Below are 20,790 nucleotides of genomic sequence, written 5' to 3'. Positions count from 1 at the left end.
AACCGAGGAAGAGGAGGAGTTACACTGCCCGGAGGAAGCCGAAAAAGCAACATGGCACCCCCCCTCTCCATCCTATGGGCCCACCACTCATGGGAGGAACCGCTGGGGTTGGGTGCGCTGCCATATGGGTGGCAGTGAAGGCCGGGGGCCTCGACGGACCAAACCTGGGCGGCAGGGGCTGGCTCTGGGGACATGGAATGTCACCTCTCTGTGGGGGAAGGAGCCGGAACTTGTGAGGGAGGTGGAGCGCTATCAGTTAGATCTGGTGGGGCTTACATCCACTCACAGTCTCGGTTCTGAAACCGTACTCCTGGATAGGGGATGGACTTTATTCTTCTCTGGAGTTGCCCAGGGTGTGAGGCGCCGGTCTGGGGCTGGGATACTCACAAGCCCCCGGCTGAGTGCCGCTATGTTGGAGTTTACCCCAGTGGATGAGAGGGTCGCCTCCCTATGCCTACGGGTTGTGGGGGGGAATCTCTGACTGTTGTTTGTGCATATGCCCCGAACAGCAGTTCAGAGTACTTGGGCTTCTTGGAGACCCTGAATGGAGTCCTGTATGAGGCTCCAGTAGGGGACTCCATAATTCTGCTGGGGGACTTCAACGCACACATGGGCAATGATGGAGACACCTGGAGAGGCGTCATAGGGAGGAACGGCCTCCCTGATCTGTACTCGAGTGGTCGTTTGTTGTTAGAGTTCTGTGATAGTCATGGATTATCTATAACGAACAACATGTTCGAACATAAGGATGCTCATAAGGGTACGTGGTACCAGAGCACCCTAGGCCGAAGGTCGATGATTGATTTTGTGATCTTGTCATTGGACCTGAGACCGCATGTTTTGGACACTTGGGAAAAGAGAGGGGCGGAGCTGTCAACCGATCACCATCTGGTGGTGAGTTGGGTCAGGGGGTGGGGGAAGACTCTGGACAGACCGGGAAAACCCAAACAGGTAGTGCAGGAGAACTGGGAACGTCTGGAGGAGGCCTCCGTCGGAAAGATCTTCAACTCACACCTCCGGCGGAGCTTTTCTGGCATCCCTGTGGAGGTTGGGGGCATTGAACCTGAGTGGTCGATGTTCAAAGCTTCCATTGCCCAAGCTGCGGCGGGGAGCTGTGGTCTAAAGGTCTTAGGTGCATCAAGGGGCGGTAACCCTCGAACACCCTGGTGGACACATGTGGTCAGGGAAGCCGTTCGACTGAAGAAGGAGGCCTTCCGGGATATATTATCCCGGAGGACTCTGGAGATGGTTGCAGTGTACCGTCAGACCCGAAGGGCTGCGACCTCTGCTGTGAAAGAGGCAAAACAGTGGGTGTGGGAGGAGTTTGGGGAAGCCATGGAGAAGGACTTTTGGTCGGCACCAAGGTGTTTCTGGAAAACCGTCCGCCACCTCAGGAGGGGAAAACGGGGAACTATCCAAGCTGTGTACAGTAAGGATGGGACACTGTTGACCTCAACTGAGGAGGTAATTGGGCGATGGAAGGAACACTTTGAGGAACTCCTAAATCCCACTAACACGCCCTCTATAGTGGAGGCAGAGCTGGAGGCTGATGGCGAAGCATCATCAATCTCCATGGCAAAAGTCACTGAGGTAGTCAAACAACTCCACAGTGGCAAAGCTCCAGGGATTGATGAGATCCGTCCAGAAATGTTGAAAGCTTTGGGTGTGGAGGGTGTGATGGTAATTCCATGTATCGACACTCGGAGTAGGGGACACTGAGACAAAGTTCTCTTTGTACATTATAACTGTTTTATTAACTATTATGCACATATGAGAGACACGTCAACCGCTTACACACACATAATCGTCTGAGGAGTCTCTAACTCAAAACATGTCCTTCAACAGTATTTATTACATAGAAAAAGGGGTGTGGTAAGATGCTGCCATCTGTCTCATGTCAATCAAACACCTTTGTTCTATCACACAAGTCAAATGCTATCTTCCCCCACCTTATCCTTCCTGCCATAATGTTTACTGTTGTGTTTACCTAAGCTTCACACAAAGGACAGCTCTCCTTCCCGCCATAAGTAACTTCTTCACTTCTAAGAGTTCTTACAGCATCTGGAAAGACAATAGATGCCCCCTATGCAAATACCAGCTCCCCCACATTCCTGAGGAACAAAAGACTGATACCCTTCTTCTAGGGAGGAGGACATGGCCCAAATAACTGTTAATCCTCTGATATTATACAGACATGTGTGTCACAATCAAAGTAAAGATCTACATATCAGCCAAATGGAAAGACAGACATTTCTCAAATGTACCTTAGTTCAAAATGACTATAACAAGGGGATGTCTTGGATGACAAGCCTCTTCAACATTGCGTGGGAGTCGGGGAAAGTGCCTAAGGAGTGGCGGACCGGGGTGGTGGTTCCCCTGTTCAAAAAGGGGGACCAGAGGGTGTGTGCCAATTACAGGGGTATCACACTTCTCAGCCTCCCTGGGAAAGTCAAACCTCAGATTGAGGAGGAACAATGCAGATTCCATCCTGATCGCGGAACAACCAACGAGCTCTTTACTCTTGCAAGGATACTGGAGGGGGCCTGGGAATATGCCCATCCTGTCTACATGTGTTTTGTGGATCTGGAGAAGGCGTATGACCGGGTCCCCCAGGAGATACTGTGGGAGGTGCTGCGGGAGTATGGGGTGAGGAGGTCCCATCTGAGGGCTATCCAATCCCTGTACGTCCAAAGTGAGAGCTGTGCCCCGGGATCCCCCAGTCAGAGCTGGCAAATGTGGCTCGGGAAAGGGAAGTTTGGGGTCCCCTGCTGGAGCTGCTGCCCCCGCGACCCGATACCGGATGAAGAAAATGAGATGAGATGCAAAGTAGGCTAATTAGAAGGCATAATCAATATATACGTTCACAAATTTTAACATATGAAAAAAAGCTTGCATGGTTCAGTAAATTTTGTTTTAGGGTTAACTAATAGCAATTATGCAAATTAAGCTAGTTTACATTGTCACCAACACATACACCTTTAACAGCTTACATTTTGGATAGCTTATGAAATAAACTAAGTTTGATCTCTATTTGAACAGTTCATTACACTGTTTTGAGGGTTAATGAAAAAGAATTATGTACATTAGGCCAATTAACAGTCTATAGTTTATGAACCTTCAATGGAACGGCAGAGCATCACCAGGAAAGTAATTTAGCTTCTGTTGATGTATTTGGGTCACAAACTTAAGGAAATCATTGCATGCAAAATACCTTAAAATGAATAGACTAAAACATCCTATACATTTTAAATGATATTGTTGGAAATACCCTCAAAGCTTACAGTCACATAAACCCCACAGTCATTGTATAATTTTAAATCCCAAGTGCAAGAATTCAGAGCCAAAACAAAGTGTCACTGTCCAAATACAGCGAAAACCACACACACCTATACCACGTTTCCACTGGTGCCAAACACTGGTGTTTTACCCTAAAGTACTTTTTTCTGTTTCCACTCACACGGGCCAGGGCCAGTTGGCCACTAGGCCATGGCAGAGTAGCCTGGCTCTGACTGGGTGGTAAGCCCCAGACTTTATGACTTAGGGCAGGGTTTGTGGATTGATGCATGACATGGTGTGAAAACCATGTGAAAATGTTGTTCTATTCGAATGGTGATGTGTATCGTTTGCTTTAGGCTTCTCGTAATGTTTTTCATCCAAACTAACAAACAGTTCCATGATAAAATAAAGAAAATGAAGCAAAAGTACAGCGAAGCAAAGACTCTAACCCTAACCCTAAATACAAATCATTGTGAAAAATGCATTCATAATGTATTTTCCACACAAAATACATATTGTAATGAGACCATGATTGTCAGTGAAATACATTTTGATACCTGAAATGTATTTTGAATCAGGTTGAAAGTTGGAACACTGTGTAATAATGCAACAATTAAAAAATTATGTTTCTCAATATAAAATTGCAGAGTTTGGGGATGTAATCATCCATGGTACATAATAGCATTAAAACATTCAGAGAAATCTCTGTACACAAGAGAAAGGTCCGAAAACCAGTATTGGATGGCCGTAATCTTTTGGCCCTCAGGCAGCACTGCATTAAAAACATACACAGTTCTGTAGTAGACATCACTGCGTGGGCTCAGTAACACATTTGAAAACGATTGTCTGGGAACTCAGTACATTTCTGCATTGAAAAAATGCAAGTTAAAACTCTACCATGAAAAGAAAAAACATTTATAAACAAGATCCAGAAACACAACCGTCTTCTCTGGGCCCAAGCTTATTTATGATGGGCTGAGGCAAAGTGGAAAACTTTCTTGTGGTCTGTAAATACATTACATTTTTAATTGTTTTGGTGAATCATGGACACCGCATCCTCCAGGCTAAAGAGGAGAGGGAGCATCCAGGTTTGTATCAGTGCACAGTTTAAAAGCCAGCCTCCATGATGGTACGGGAATGCATTAGTGCACATGGCATGGGTGACTTGCACATCTGTGAAGGTACCATTAATTCTGACCAATATATACAGGTTTTGGAGAAACACATGCTGCCATCCAGATCAAGTCTTTTTCAGGGAGACAAGGCCAAACCAAACTCTGCACTTATTACAACAGCATGGCTCTGTGCAAAACTATCCTGACTGCAGTCCTGACCTGTGTCAGGGAAATTTCTTAAACTGATGTATTCTTACTGGTTAAAGGACTGAGTCCTCATGTTTAGATAAGTAGAGCAATTTGGGAGAGGGGCATCTGGTATTTGTCTATTGGGGCATCCTTGACTGGTATCATCAGATTATAGGGTTAGTCGTAAATCTGCCTATCTGTATAACCCATTAGTGTCAATCTGTAGTTTGTCCAGATGCTTTAAGTCTGGACAATACAATTTCTGCCAGGCAATATGTGTCCCCCTGTCAATCAAAATACATAGCACGTACCTTTTCCAAATCTCTTAAAGATATTGATTCTCTACCTTACTCACACATTCAAGAGGCGACTGGTGGTTTCTGGCCACACAAGATGTTAGAGGACTGCTGTGGAAGGAAATGGCGTTTGACTTTACAGATTCTTGTGGAGTCACTTGAAATTCAGTACTCTGAAGGGGAATAAGGGAGATCTCTGAAATGACAACAAGGCATGAACTTGGCAGATCTCCTACAGTGCTTGATGTGTGTTCTCCCGATGATACAAGCATGTGATGTGTAACTGTGTTCCTGTATAAATGGTATTCACCAGCAATGCGCCTGCACAAACTCTCCCACACTTAAAAACCAAGATGGATGCAAAGGAACAGAGATCCTAGACTGTGTTTATTTTTTCCATTATAACTTAGTTTGACAATGACTGGACAAATGAACAGTTTTAAGAGAACTTCTGTAAAAATTTTTCAGTAAAATGTAACCACAACCAACAGCAGTTTGTAAAATTTGCGTTATGATTCATTTATGAAAATTTCCTAGCCACTGAAATTCAACACTACTGTTGTTTGCTCCTTGGGGTTTAAGGCCGGGTGTCTCTGTAAAGCACTTTGTGACAACTGCTGTTGTAAAAAGGGCTTTATAAATAAATTTGATTGATTGATTCAATGTGTTTAATTCACTCTGGATAATATTTTCATTCATTAAAGAGGTGGACACAATTTCTGCCAAACACCGGCAATATCTGTGCCCCAGTGTCGATCAAATTATATAGTACCTAAATTTACCAAACTCATTGAGTTAATTATCTTCTCCCTCACCATCATATATAATAGGTTTAATTCAATCTGGAGTAAATCTTCATTCATTAAAGAGGGGGACATCATTTCTGCCAGGCACTGGCAAAATCTGTCCCCTATCAATCAAAATACATAGCACCTTCATTTTACAAATCTTTTGCAGCTATTGATCCCCTACCTTACCTTGATCCCCTACAAACTTTCAATCTCTTAAATTCATTCTGGATAATATTTCCATTCATTAAAGAGAGGGACACCATTTCCGTCAGGCACTGGCAAACATGTGTATTTTGATTGACAAAGGGACACAGATTTCGCCGGTGCCTGACGGAAATAGTGTCCCCCACCTTAATGCATGAAAATATACTCCAGATTGAATTAAACCCATTGAATGTGTTTGTAAAGAAGAGAACCAATAGCTGTGGGTGTTCGGGAAAATGTAGGTACTATGTATTTTGATCGACAAAGAGACAGATTTCGCTGGTGCCTGGCGGAAATGGTGTCCCCCTCTTTAATGAATGAAAATATAGTTCAGATTGAGCTAAACCCATTGAATGTGTTGGTAAAGTTGAGAATCAATAGCTGTGGGAGTTTGGGAAAATGTAGGTACTATGTATTTTGATTGACAGGGGGACAATGATTGACTGGCGGAAATGGTGTCCTACTCTTTAATGAATAAAAATATAATAACAATATACAATGCACTCCTTTTGTTTTTTCATAATCTGAGGTTTTTACTGTTGGAGCTATAGAAATGAAGAAGTTCCATCAAATCTTGAAAAACAAAAGGTCTGCATTGTTCCTCACCCTCCCCTGTTCAATAATATATACTTTTCATATTTATTGTATACTTGTTGTAAGAGCTATTGAAACGAGAAGTTTGAAAAAGATGGCTGCATTTGTACACACTTTGAACGCTCCCACAAGCCGGAGATCGCTTCCTTTTCCGTTTCGGCTCTGATACACAGCGGTTAGTTCTCCGTGGCCCGCTAACTATATGCTCGGTTAAAATATGGGTAAATAAGGGCTGTGCAACATCGTATACACTTTTGTAATCACAATGAGACCAATATTGGATTACATGAATACTTCGTTAAAGAGCTATTGAGATATGAAGAGCCGAATATCTGTCGAATGTCCAATTTAAAACTAACTTCACCGCAGTAGAGTAGGAACGACCGAAGGTGATACGATGCCATTGACTCAACAGAAAAATGAAGCGCTGAGACCGAGGCGTTGCCAGCAGACCCTGTTACAACATAAAATTACCTCAGAATTATCCTAAATCCTTCTTTTAAAGGTAGATAAGCATTTTGTCTAAACTATCAAACTAAATAATAAATACACTGGCTTACAGTACCGAGTGTTACGAATGTAGGTGGAGAAGGAGCCGGTCGCAGGAGTTTGAGGAAGAAATGTTACAAAAATGATTACTCAAACCCCATATTATAAACAAACCGAGCATGGCATTATTGTTTATTTTATTTTACTACTACTACTATAAAAAATAAATTGCGTTGATAGTTTACTCCTCCCTCCCCACCAGAGCCCCCCCTTAAGTCCTTGGTACCAAAATTATAGTGGAAACAGGAAAGTCAGGAGCCAACATTAGCATAAATCACCGGAGTGACCCTGGTGCCTGGGTAAAGCAACAGTGGAAACGCGGCACTAGTGGAAATGCAGTGTTAGCAAGTCCAATCATCAATGGAGTTCAAAGGAGGCCGTAGTATTTTGAATCTTTTTTGTCTTTCTCACGTTATAAGAATCACAATGCATTCTTTGGAATAAAAAAATGCATGGTGTGGTTGTTTCCCCTAGCTTTCTTAAAATCTATGCCCTTACTGTTAATCTGGATAACAACATCTGCTAAATGACAAAACAGAGAAATGAAAAGTACTGTTCATAATGACCAGTGTTAACAGTTTCCAACAGTGTTGGTAGACTACAAAAATATCTTCAGTAGAGACAGAGCTGGGAGAAACGCACAACAGTGTTTATTTGGTGCAGTTGAGTAAAAGAAAGGTATGAATTTTAACCTCTGTACAAAACATCAAAACTGAACACTGCTCTGCTGATTTAAGGAGAGCTGAAGTTCCTGGTATCTGTGAAGTTGTCTTCAAGCATTTCATCAAGCAAACAAACCCAATTATGTACAACAATCCTAAACAGGTGAATGTGCTTATTAAGCACTTAACTTATTGTTAAATAACCTGAATTCACAAAGGAACATTTTTTGTAGCTCGTTAGATCACAAGACACTGACATATCTAGAAGTTGGTTCCTTATATAGAGGTAAATGATGGTTAGGTCTAGCACAAAGTAACTTCTTTGTCTGAAGAAAACACTCTTGCAGTGAGCCATGGTTTGCTTCTGGCTTGAGCCAGTTAAACTGTACTTTCTCCACATTCATTAGGGGATGTATATATGATGAAATATGGTTAGTGCATATTCCTTTGAGACCAAGGGTAGTTTTACTGCCTCAATTTTTGAACTGCATTGATGGGCTACAAAAAACAATCTTATAGCCATTTAATTTATTGGCTAGAGAATAGAATATCAACAATTTGCCAAACCCATGGTTTAGCGGGAATTACTTCACTGGTTCCCATCAGCTGACATGACTAAGCTGACTGTGGACAGTAAAGGTCCTAGCATGTGCATTTTGGCACATTGAGGCCACTGTAGTTTTAAAAGGACACTTTAAAAGGACAAAAATATTTTAAAAGGACAAAATGTTTCTGTGAAAGACCAGAGACATTGGTGGCACTGTGTTTGCAAGTGCAATACCAGAACGAAAAAAAACGACCTCGTCTTTAATCCCTGCCGAAGGCATGTCTCTTTTAACAGGCTTTTGTGCTATTAGCTAGTGGTTCACAATTCATAAGGTCACAATACCAGTCTTCCTAGTTGCCTAGGTGCTAAAATGGTTCAGGACAGATTCAGAAAGGCTTAGACTAGGTTTTGTGCCAGTACAATGTTGAAAAGTAGGGGAATGCAAAGAAAAATCATTTTAAAAACAACAACATGGCAATTCCACTGTCTCAACCATGAATGTCCTCCAGATTTGTTGTTACAGATAGGTATGTATAGCAACATCCATCAACGTTAAATATCTTCTTAAATAAAAAAAATCATCAAACAGACTGGTATAAATAGCTACTGTATTTGTCAAAGTTGAACAAGACAGTATTAATATGTTGTTTCAGTCTTCCAGTAACAGACATCCCAACTCTCCTGGAAGTTCCGGGAGTCTCCCTGATGCCCACAAATTATATAAAGTATCAATTTTGATATTTATCAATTATTTTTGAGAGCGAGCGAGTGTGTTAAGGAATGAATCTTAAATGGCATACTACGGGTGATTCTGATGTACGTACTGTGTAGTATATAGTAGGTTATGTCAGTATTTTGAACCATTTCAGACATTCTATCTCGTCATGAAATTGTGTCTGGGGGGGTGAGGGGGTTGCGCAGTAGCCAGTGAAGCCACTTCCCTGAAATTAGTATTTGCAGGTTGGGATGTCTGCATTTACTGATGTCTGCTAGGATGTGGTCATACAACAACAAAAACATCAGATCAACAATTAAAAAAAATCGAGGATAAACCAAACTTATTTTCTCAAAGATAAGAGAGATGATTATTGACACTGGGTTAATTGAAATGAACTATAACACGATTCAGGAATTACCAATCATAGTGGTACAAAAATTGCAGACATTTCCTAACTGGAGACAGCTATGGCAGAAATGGTTGACACAGAATTACATGGACAGTAAGGCATCCTTTTCCCCGTTTGCTACAACTGAGACACAAACAAATGTGGATAAATGACCTGTGCACCATTATTTACTTCAAAAAGTGATTGACTTCTGGCCTAGGGTGGTCCAGCAGTCTGAGAAACTCTTTTTCCCACTGTCCCAATAAAGCCTAAATGCCTGGAAAAATATATATTTTTAAAAGTCATTGAGCTGACATCCACTGCACTTCACGGTGAAAATGATTAGCAAAAACAATGGAATTCAACTTTTAAAGGTCTATCGCTATGCAGGGGTCGTTTATCTGGGTTTGTTTGAATATCCACCTAGGACTCCATCGCAACTGTCTGCATCCCTCTCTCAACCACTTTCATTTCTACACTGTCAGTCGCCTGTTGGTTAGTTTGAAACAAGGGGACCGAAGACACTTAGTCACAGTAAACAAGGCAGGGTAAGAATGTTTGGTGATCCTTTCCTCCGATGAGCACTGTGATCAGGGAGAGGGGGCTGTGGCTTCCAGATGATTGTCGATCCTCTGCCAGTTGGTTCACATTTTGATCTTGGTGTAAAGCAGGTCGATCTGCTCCTGGAAGTGTTTGCGGAGGTCGGTCCTCTTAGCCTTTAGCGTGGGCGTCAGAAGTCCATTCTGAACAGAGAACATCTCTGTGTGGAGCACGATGTCTCTTACCTGCACAGGAAAGAGGGTCACAGAGATATAATTTCTTATTATGATCTTGTGTGTTTAGCCTTTATTTAACAAGGAGGGTGCCATTGATATCTGAATGGTTTTCAACAAGTGTCTTGGTCAAGAAGCTAAATTATAATCATGAATACCAAATTAATAGTCAATACATTGCTTTAAGTTTTGTCTAGTCTAAATGCTCAACTTGGTCTCATTGGAAAATACGGAAACTATTACACGTAAATCAATGGCCCCCGATTTCGTATGATATGTTACACTGCGCTGCAAAACGTATAATACAAACGGAAACGCTAAAACGGAACATATGTTATGAATGCTATTGAAATGTATCATATGTTTGAAATCTACGAAAACAAATGATAAGCCATGTCTCAAACTGGCAACGTGCAGACAAGCATCCTACCCACTGCTCCATATAAGGATAACAGATTTACAGGGACGAGTAATGGCCGTACCAAGGTCGCTACAATATGTAATAAATGCATTTTAATGTTACAGTTAACATCAGGTATCACGGCACTGTTAATGTTAAAGTTTGGGTAATGGTTAGAACAAAAATTATCTTGTAACATATCAGGGCTCAACAATAGCAATGGCCCTGGACCAGCAAAAAGTCGGGACTAATAAAACTAGCAAAAATAATAATTGCATTATAAACTCGACATGATCAGGTTGTTTCATCATCTGTCACTCATCTGCAGCTCCTTGCTCACAGTGTTGGCCAGTCAAGAGTTGAGCAGTGATGTGACAAATGTTTTCAATAAAACATTTAAAAACTCACGAGTCACTCAAGAGAAGAAGGTAGCGAAGAATAACTATGAGCTCAAACAATTTTTTTTACCTCAGTGAAAAAAATAATGTACCTGTTTCAACTTGCACTGTCGTCTGTTGTAAGTTCCCAGCTAGAGCTGACAAATGTGGATCTTTTTACAAAGGCACTGACAATTTTCCCAAACAGTCCCTGACCTGCCATACCAATAGCAAACAGCATCTGGTCTGCATGACAGCCAAGCAGGTGGCTGACAATCCGTCTTCAGGGCCCTTGACCATACAGGTCAGGAATTTAAATGGAGATGCCCATTGGGTGATTGCACGACTTATAACAACCGCATACCTAGTAACTAAGATTCACCAGACCCCTATCTTTGTTCCCCTGGGGATTCAAACTCAAATGTTTTGTTGACTTATCTTTTCATTCATTTTTATAATTAGAAATGTGATGAAAGACATACAAAAAATGTTTTGTGTTTTATATCCAGAATGCATTTCATAAAGGATTAAACAAGTAAGTATCAAAAGTATGTGGTTATACAGTTGTGCTCATAACTTTGCATACCCTGGCAGAAATTGTGACATTTTGGAATTGATTTTGAAAATGACTGATCATGCAAAACACAGTCTTTTATTTAAGGATAGTGATCATATGACGCCATTTATTAACACAGTTTTGGGCTCCTTTTAAAATCATAATGATAACAGAAATCACCCAAATGGCCCTAATGTAAAGTTTACATACCATTGAATGTTTGGTCTTGTTACAGACACAAGGTGACACACACAGGTGAAAATGGCAATTAAAAGGTGAATTTCCCACACCAGTGGCTTTTTAAATTGCAGTTTGTGTCTGTGTATAAATAGTCAATGAGTTTGTTAGCTTTCATGTCGATGCACTGAGCAAGCTAGATACTGAGCCATGGGGAGCAGAAAAGAACAGTCAAAAGACAAGCGTAACAAGGTAATGGAACTTTATGAATATTGAAAAGGATATAAAAAGATATCCAAAGCCTTCCAAATGGCCAGTCAGTACTGTTCAATCGCTTATTAAGAAGTGGAAAATTCTGGGATCTCTTGATACCAAGCAAAGGTCAGGTAGACCAAGATAGATTTCAGCCAAAACTGCCAGAAGAATTGTTCGGGATACAAAGAAAAATCCACAGTTAATCTTAGGAGAAATACAGGCTGCTCTGGAAAAAGACGGTGTGGTTGTTTCAAGGAGCACAATACGACGATACTGTGGGGGTGGGGAGGGAGCTCTAAAGGCATGTGGAATCTTGTGAAAATTTATGGCAAGATGAACGCAGCATGTAATCAGAAAATACTGGCAGACAATTTGCATTCTTCTGCACAAAAGCTGTGCATGGGACACTCTTGGATTTTCTAGAATAACAATGACCCTAAGTGGCCTACAGTTCTGTTATGACCTACAGTTGAATGTGAATCCCATAAGAAATAAAAGACGTGTTTTGCCTGCTTTCTCATGTTTTCTTTACAAATGGTACATTTGAAGTACACCACTGGGCCACTGCTGAAGAATGTTAACCTTGAGCCCTGCATATTGTAGCGGCCTTGGTAACACTACTACTCACCATCCCTAACAGGATGTCCCTATTTGCTGCAGTGGGTAGTGCAACATTTGACTTTTGCAGAACTGAAGTATGTGGGTTTGAAACACCGCCTGCCACTCGTTATTTTTCTTTCTGGATTATTACTCTAACTTTACTTCACCTAACGTAATATATTTTACAAATTTGTCTGTGAATGACTTTCGTAAAATAGTTTACGAATTCCAATGAGACCAGGTTGCAGTGTTATGAGTAGTGTGTGGAGACATTCATTACCTGTTCAAAAGACTTCAATCCCCCTTCTTTTCCCAGCCTCAATATGTCCTCCAGTATTGCATTTTTCAGTTCCTAGAAAGGAAGTTTAAACAAGCCAGTCAGACAATATATTTTAACAGGCCCATCAATTGTATGCTTCTGCATGCAGTTTGAAAGAAGATGAAGACAGCATATGATTAGCCTAGCGGAACTGCTATTGCGCAAAAGTCTTTGATAGGTAATAGCTAGGGATGCATATGATTAGCTTAGCGGAACAGCTATTGCGCCAAAGTCTTTGATAGGTAATAGCTAGGGATGCACTGACACACACTTATCGGTACTCTGTATCGGCAAGTACCCAAATATAAGTAATCGTACTGAAAGAAAAGTGGTGTCAGCACAACCCTAATTTTTCATTTTTCCCCCTCGAAGATTTGTTTGTTTTTCAATTGAATTGTTCACATTATAGGTTACATTAAAGGTGGAAACAGTTCTGACATGATTTATCTTTGTCTAATTCTTTTACATCACAAAAACCTGGCATTTTCACAAGGGTGTGTATCCACTGTATACATATACACATATACACACACACAGGAGACATTAGATGTCACATGAAGTACAGAACAAAAACTGACGAGTGGCTAATTTCCAATATTGAAACAAACTTACTATTCAGAATGCACTCCATAAGCTTAGTGTCTTTGCAAGCACCACTTGTGACTAACCCAAGTACCCCATAGAGGGCTTAAGATTTGTTCCATTTCAAATTGCTTTACTTGTGAACCCAGCCTCAGAGTGTAAGAGTGTAAACACAGCCTCAGAGGTACGTCAGCATCAACAAGGGAAAATAGCCACTGAATACACTGTATTGCAATTAAGCTAGCTAACCTTGCTTGCGCACATCTCCAAATAAGAACCTTCAATGCCCTTCTTCTTTGCCCATCCTGGTAGGAAGTCTGGATCAGGCACCACAATTCCAACAAGGCATGCCTGTGCCAAAAAGATATTTTTCAAAAATACAGCTATGTACATTTTAAAACATTTATAATAATATTTCAATAACTTATTGTGAAAATCATTAAAAAGTGTACCGCAAAATGCATTCAGTTTAATTAAACATTGGATAGTGATTGGACTATCAGATTAATAACCAAACTTCATTCATAAAATGCATTCCAAGGAGTCTATATACTGTATAAGATGACTAATTAGAAAGGGACAGAAATATCTCTAGTGGGTTACTAAAGCACAGAGACAACATAATAATGGAACAAATAAACCACAACAGGAACCAGGCAAGCACAGTTCAGCTGGTCCACAAGTGAAAGTGATGAATGTTTTTGCCCCTACTGGATTCGAACCGGGCTCGCCCAGGTGCCGGAGTCAAAAATAGTACATCTAACTTCCCTTAACTTTTCCCAGTCATTCTCTATGGCAGGGGTTCCCAACAACCGGGCCCTGGACCGGTGCCTGGCCGCAAAGCACTGCCCACCGGGTAGCTGAAATAAAACCTTTTACCTTCCAGAGTCAGCGGTCACATACATTGCTTCTTTTGAAATTATACAGAGTGATGACGATGTTAATCCCTGGATGTAGCACATGAGCATGATTTTGTAGTGTGTTGCAAAGCAAACAAAATGGCTAACAAAAAGCAGACTAATTTGATGAGCAATTCTATGGGTAATAGCTTTGATGAGCCATTTTAACTTTTGTTCAATACAACTTCATCTCTTGCATCGTTTTGGTTCAAGACCAAAGCTGAATATCCTGAACTGTCTGTACGGGCAGTGAAAACATTACTGTTTTCAGTGAAAACATTACTGTTTTCAGTGAAAACATTATTATTTTCAGTGAAAACATTACTGTTTTCACTGCCTGTACCTATATGTATGGACAGTACATATACTTTTACAACCACCTATATGTTTGAAGCTGTTTTTTCTGCGATTACAGCTATCAAGACGCGTTTACGGAGTAAAACTTTCTGCTCTCATTTATATTTTTTTACATTGCTGATGTCTTTTAAATAGACAGTTGATAAAAATGGTTGTTCTTGTATATATCCAGCTGATCAAAATGTTGTTCTTGTATATATCCAGTTGATCAAGTGGTTGTAGCACATTACTATGCTCTAGTTTATGTAAACATACATTTTAATCATTCAATTGTTGATATTTTGTACATTTTCAGTTGATCAAAATTGTTATTACACATTAATATGCTCCGATTTGTGTAAATATCTTTTGAAAATTATAATGAAAGTTGATCCTACTGTTGCAATCTTTTAAATGTGAAATTACATTAATTAAACATTAACAATTTAAGCAAAGATTATTTTTTTAATTATTCATGAACCCACTAAATACGCCAAACTTCTCCTAATAGATGGAGACATGTCGTGAAAGGAAAACTAAAGGTTGTGAGATCTCATGTTGTAAAAATCACAATTTGTCATGAAGGGGAAGGATCTCTCCATTCAATGCATTTTAATGTAATATTTATATTTTCATCTTTCAATATACAGTGGGGAGAACAAGTATTTGATACACTGCCGATTTTGCAGGTTTTTCCACTTACAAAGCATGTAGAAGTCTGTAATTTTTATCATAGGTATTCTTCAACTGTGAGTGACGAAATCTAAAACAAAAATCCCGAAAATCACATTGTATGATTTTTAAGTAATTAATTTGCATTTTATTGCATGACATAAGTATCTGATACATCAGAAAGGCAGAACTTAATATTTGGTCCAGAAACCTTTGTTTGCAATTACAGAGATCATACGTATCTTGTAGTTCTTGACCAGGTTTGCACACACTGCAGCAGGGATTTTGGCCAACTCCTCCATACAGACCTTCTCCAGATCCTTCAGGTTTTGGAGCTGTCGCTGGGCAATTCAGCTCCCTCCAAAGATTTTTTATTGGGTTCAGGTCTGGAGACTGGCTAGGCCACTCCAGGACCTTGAGATGGTTTTTACGGAGCCACTCCTTAGTTGTCCTGGCTGTGTGTTTTGGGGTCGTTGTCATGCTGGAAGACCCAGCCTCAACCCATCTTCATTGCTCTTACTGAGGGAAGTAGGTTGTTGGCCAAGATCTCGCGATACATGGCCCCATCCATCCTCCCCTCAATACGGTGCAGTCGTCCTGTCCCCCTTTGCAGAAAAGCATCCTCATGTTTCCGCCTCCATGCTTCATGGTTGGCATGTTGTTCTTGGGGTTATACACATCCTTCTTCTTCCTCCAAATACGGCAAGTGGAGTTTAGACCAAAAAGTTATATTTTTGTCTCATCAGACCACATGACCTTCTCCCATTCCTCCTCTGGATCATCCAGATGGTCATTGGCAAACTTCAGACGGGCCTGGACATGCTCTGGCTTGAGCAGGGGGACCTTGCGTGCGCTGCAGGATTTTAATCCATGACAACGTAGTGTGTTTCTAATGGTTTCCCTGCTCTCTTCAGGTCATTGGCCAGGTCCTGCCTGTAGTTCTGGGCTGATCCCTCACCTTCCTCATGATCATTGATGCCCCACGAGGTGAGATCTTGCATGGAGCCCCAGACCGAGGGAGATTGACCGTCATCTTGAACTTGTTCCATTTTCTAATAATTGCGCCAACGGTTGTTGCCTTCTCACCAAGCTGCTTGCCTATTGTCCTGTAGTCCATCCCAGCCTTGTGCAGGTCTACAATTTTATCCCTGATGTACTTACATAGCTCCCTGGTCTTGGCCATTGTGGAGAGGTTGGAGTCTGTTTGATTGAGTGTGGACAGGTGTCTTTCATACAGGTAACGAGTTCAAACAGGTGCAGTTAATACAGGTAATGAGTGGAGAACAGGAGGGCTTCTTAAAGAAAAACTAACAGGTCTGTGAGAGCCAGAATTCTTACTGGTTGGTAGGTGATCAAATACTTATGTCATGCAATAAAATGCAAATTCATTATTGAAAAATCATACAATGTGATTTTCTGGATTTTTGTTTTAGATTCCGTCTCTCACAGTTGAAGTGTACCTATGATAAAAATGATAGACCTCTAATGCTTTGTAAGTAGGAAAACCTGCAAAATCGGCAGTGAATCAAATACTTGTTCTGTACATTATTATTCTACAAAAGAATCTCTTTATCAGTCTGTCACTACTGCCGACAGGCATGCATCATCCATCCATTCCCAAGCTCCACCATTGTCAGCACCCCTGATTCCTTTTCGAACCAACTATACGTTGTGAACAGAAGAAGCAAGGATCTACTGAGGCAGCTGGCAGCATGTACCATGGTATCAAAAAGAGTCCCGGTGTAGTAAAGTTGGGTAAGAGGTCAACAGATGAAAAAGCTATATATTTATATATTTATTTTTTTTGATCGGCAGGCATGTTCTACCGGTGGCCTTGAAATCGGCAATTCCATTACCCGAAGTATTAGACTAAAGAATCAGCCGGCGATGGTACACTGTTTACCGGGGGGCAGAGCCACCAACGGGGCCGCAAATATGGGGCTGGTGCAAGCAAAGTCTAAAACTGGCAGGTATAGAGAGTACAGAGATATTGTTATTCACGTTGGCACCAACGACGTTAGGATGAAACAGTCAGAGGTTACGAAGCAGAACATAGCATCAGCGTGTAAACTAGCAAGAAAGATGTGTCGGCATCGAGTAATTGTCTCTGGCCCCCTCCCAGCTAGGGGTAGTGACGAGCTCTACAGCAGACGTGCGCAACTCAATTGCTTGCTGAGTTCTGCCCGTCGCAGGAGGTAGAGTTTGTAGATAACTGGACTCTCCCAGAAATAGGGCCAGGCCTGATCTGCTGAGAAGCGACGGACTCCATCCTAGCTGGAGTGGTGCTCTTCTTTTATCAAGGAACATTGACAGGAGTCTCACTCCTATTAGCCTCACCATGAGTTACTCTCAAACACATCACTGATTTTCATTCTTTTTAAGTTTTGCTCATGAAAGTTAACCAGGCCGATAAATCATTTTACATAGCTACTATTTATAGGCCCCCCGGGCCATACACAATGTTCCTCAATGAGTATCCAGAATTCTTGTCTAAACTTGTAGTCATGGCAGACAGTATTCAAATTTTTGCAATATCAATATTCATATGGAAAAGTACAATGATCCTCTTCAAAAAGCCTTTGAAGCCATAATTGACTCAACGGGTTTTATCCAACATGTCTCAGGTCCAACACACTGCCACAATCACACCTTAGATTTAAGTCTTGTCACGAGAAATAGATATTGTAGATCTAATAATTTCCCCCCAAAATCTTGGATTATCGGATCACTGTCTTATTACATTACAGTTAAAACAAGAAATCCACTTGCTCCGCAAACAATAAGTTTCAAAAGCCGTACTATAAATTCTCGGACTACAAATACATTCCTTGATCTTTTTGCTCATTAACGACAGAGTAAATAAATCTGTAAACAATCAAATCAAGGATCTAAACTCAACACTGCGAAATACATTAGATACGGTTGCACCACTAAAAACAAAAGAAATACGCAACAAGAAACGTGCTCCCTGGTACACAGAAATTAAGTCTCTTCTAAAGAAATATAATCTTGATCCTGACATATTAAACAATTATAGGCCAATATTGAACCTCCCGTTCAGATCCCATCATAGTACTGAAACTGCACTCATGAAGGTAATAAATTACCTTCTAATGGCCTCAGACAAAGGTTCCACATCCGTCCTGTTGCTTCTTGATCTTAGTGCTGCTTTTGACAGTATTGATCACTCCCACTACTGTCCGCATTGCCGGCAGTAAGTCAGACTTGTTCCCAGTGCATGTTGGACTCCGGCAGGGCTGCCCTTTGTCACCGGTTCTGTTCGTAATTTTTATGGACAGAATTTCTAGGCGCAGCCAGGGGCCGGAGGGTGTCAGGTTTGGGGACCACACAATTTCGTCTCTGCTCTTTGCAGATGATGTTGTCGTGTTGGCCCCTTCTAACCAGGACCTTCAGCATGCACTGGGACGGTTTGCAGCCGAGTGTGAAGCGGTGGGGATGAAAATCAGTACCTCCAAATCTGAGGCCATGGTCCTCAGTCGGAAAAGGGTGGCTTGCCCACTTCAGGTTGGTGGAGAGTGCCTGCCTCAAGTGGAGGAGTTTAAGTATCTAGGGGTCTTGTTCACGAGTGAGGGAAGGATGGAACGGGAGATTGACAGACGGATCGGTGCAGCTTCTGCAGTAATGCAGTCGATGTATCGGTCTGTCGTGGTGAAGAAAGAGCTGAGCCGCAAGGCGAAGCTCTCGATTTACCAGTCAATCTACGTTCCTACTCTCACCTATGGTCATGAGCTTTGGGTCATGACCGAAAGGACAAGATCCCGGATACAGGCGGCCGAAATGAGCTTTCTCCGCAGGGTGGCCGGGCGATCCCTTAGAGATAGGGTGAGAAGCTCGGTCACCCGGGAGGAGCTCAGAGTAGAGCCGCTGCTCCTCCACATCGAGAGGGGTCAGCTGAGGTGGCTTGGGCATCTTTTTCGGATGCCTCCGGAACGCCTTCCTGGGAAGGTGTTCCGGTCCCGTCCCACCGGGAAGAGACCCCAGGGAAGACCTAGGACACGCTGGAGGGACTATGTCTCCCGGCTGGCCTGGGAACGCCTCGGTGTCCCCCCGGAAGAGCTAGAGGAAGTGTCTGGGGAGAGGGAAGTCTGGGCATCCCTGCTTAGACTGCTGCCCCCGCGACCCGGCCCCGGATAAAGCGGGAGAAGATGGATGGATGGATGGATCACTCCCTTCTCTTAGAGGGTCTGGAAACCCATATTGGGCTACATGGACATGTTCTAGTCTGGTTTAAATCTTATTTATCTGAAAGATATCAGTTTGTTAGTGTGGATGGCATATCCTCTGACAAGTCAAAGGTATGCTTTGGTGTTCCTCAAGGCTTGGTTATGGACCCATTATTGTTCTCACTATATATGCTGCCTCTGGGCAATGTAATCCGAAATGTAAATGTACATTTTCACTGTTATGCTGATGACACACAGTTATATATTTCACTGAAGCATGGAGAAGCCCCAAAATTAGCTACTTTGGAAGCATGCGTTCCATATATTAGGAAGTGGATGACAGAGAATTTCTTTCTCTTAAAAGAATAACAGAAATGCTTGTTTTAGGACCCAAGAAACAAAGAGCGTTGTTAGCAGATCTTACAGTGAACCACGATGGCTGCATGGTCGTATCCCAAAAAACTGTAAGAAACCTCAGCGTTACACTTGACCCTGACCTCTCCTTTGATGAACATATAAAATATGTCTCAAGAGTTGCTTATTTTCATCTTCGAAACATTGCAAAAATCAGAAACTTTCCATCAAAAACTGATGCAGAAAAACGAATCCATGCTTTCATTACTTCTAGACTAGATTACTGCAATGCTCTTCTTTCAGGTTACCCTGACAAATCAATAAATAAACTTCAATTAGTGCTGCACACGGCAACTAGAATCCTAACTATAATTTTTTTTTTAAACACATTACTCCTGTACTAGCGTCCTTACATTGGCTGCCTGTTAGGGTTAGGGCTAATTTTAAGGTTTTACTGTTAAGCAATAAATCAATACATGGACTTGCTCCTACTTACCTTGCTGAAATTATCCAGCCATACATACCTACACGTAACCTACGATCGCAAGATGCAGGCCTTTTAATTGTACCTAGAATTTCTAAACAAACAGCCAGAGGCAGGTCCTTTTCTCAGAGCTCCACTACTGTGGATCTGCCAATCAAGGTTATTAATGCAAACTCAGTGCAAACTTTCAAGTGTCTACTAAAAACTCCTCTTTACAGCACGGTTTATAATTAGGTGTAGCCTGGCCCGGGGGCGTGAAGGTGACCAGTAGGCTTGATACTGTCCACCCTTGCTGTCTTGCCAGGTGGGCTCTCGTTGCCACTAAGATGCCCTCCCTCCAATGCCTTTCGGGGGGAAGAGTTACTGGCTTGTTGTTGTCTCTCAATTGCGCACTTGTGCAGTTGGGCTCTGCTGGCAATACTCGGCTCTCATTCAGAGTGGTTGCGGTTGGTGGGTGTCCCTTTGGTTGATGACTGGCAATGTGGGTGGATTG

The 20,790-nt window shown here is 41.8% G+C and overlaps 1 protein-coding gene across 5 annotated transcripts in view; it reads right to left on the bottom strand.

The window, feature by feature from the left end:
- Positions 1-7,642: 7,642 nt before the first annotated feature.
- acsl1a (acyl-CoA synthetase long chain family member 1a) overlaps positions 7,643-20,790 on the bottom strand; it is an 88,010-nt gene continuing 74,862 nt past the window's right edge. For all 5 annotated transcript variants that reach the window (XM_020043866.2, XM_010888565.3, XM_020043865.2 and 2 more), the window contains 3 exons: positions 13,618-13,719; positions 12,748-12,819; positions 7,643-10,114 (listed from right to left, as the gene is read on the bottom strand). In XM_020043866.2, coding sequence (XP_019899425.1) covers positions 9,974-10,114; positions 12,748-12,819; positions 13,618-13,719 — 315 coding nt within the window. In that variant the 3' untranslated portion in view covers positions 7,643-9,973. The remainder of the gene's footprint in view (positions 10,115-12,747; positions 12,820-13,617; positions 13,720-20,790) is intronic.

Source organism: Esox lucius, chromosome 25 (assembly GCF_011004845.1).
Source record: "Esox lucius isolate fEsoLuc1 chromosome 25, fEsoLuc1.pri, whole genome shotgun sequence".
In the NCBI taxonomy this organism is placed as follows: Eukaryota; Metazoa; Chordata; class Actinopteri; order Esociformes; family Esocidae; genus Esox; species Esox lucius.
This window is presented reverse-complemented; position numbering and strand designations above follow the sequence as displayed.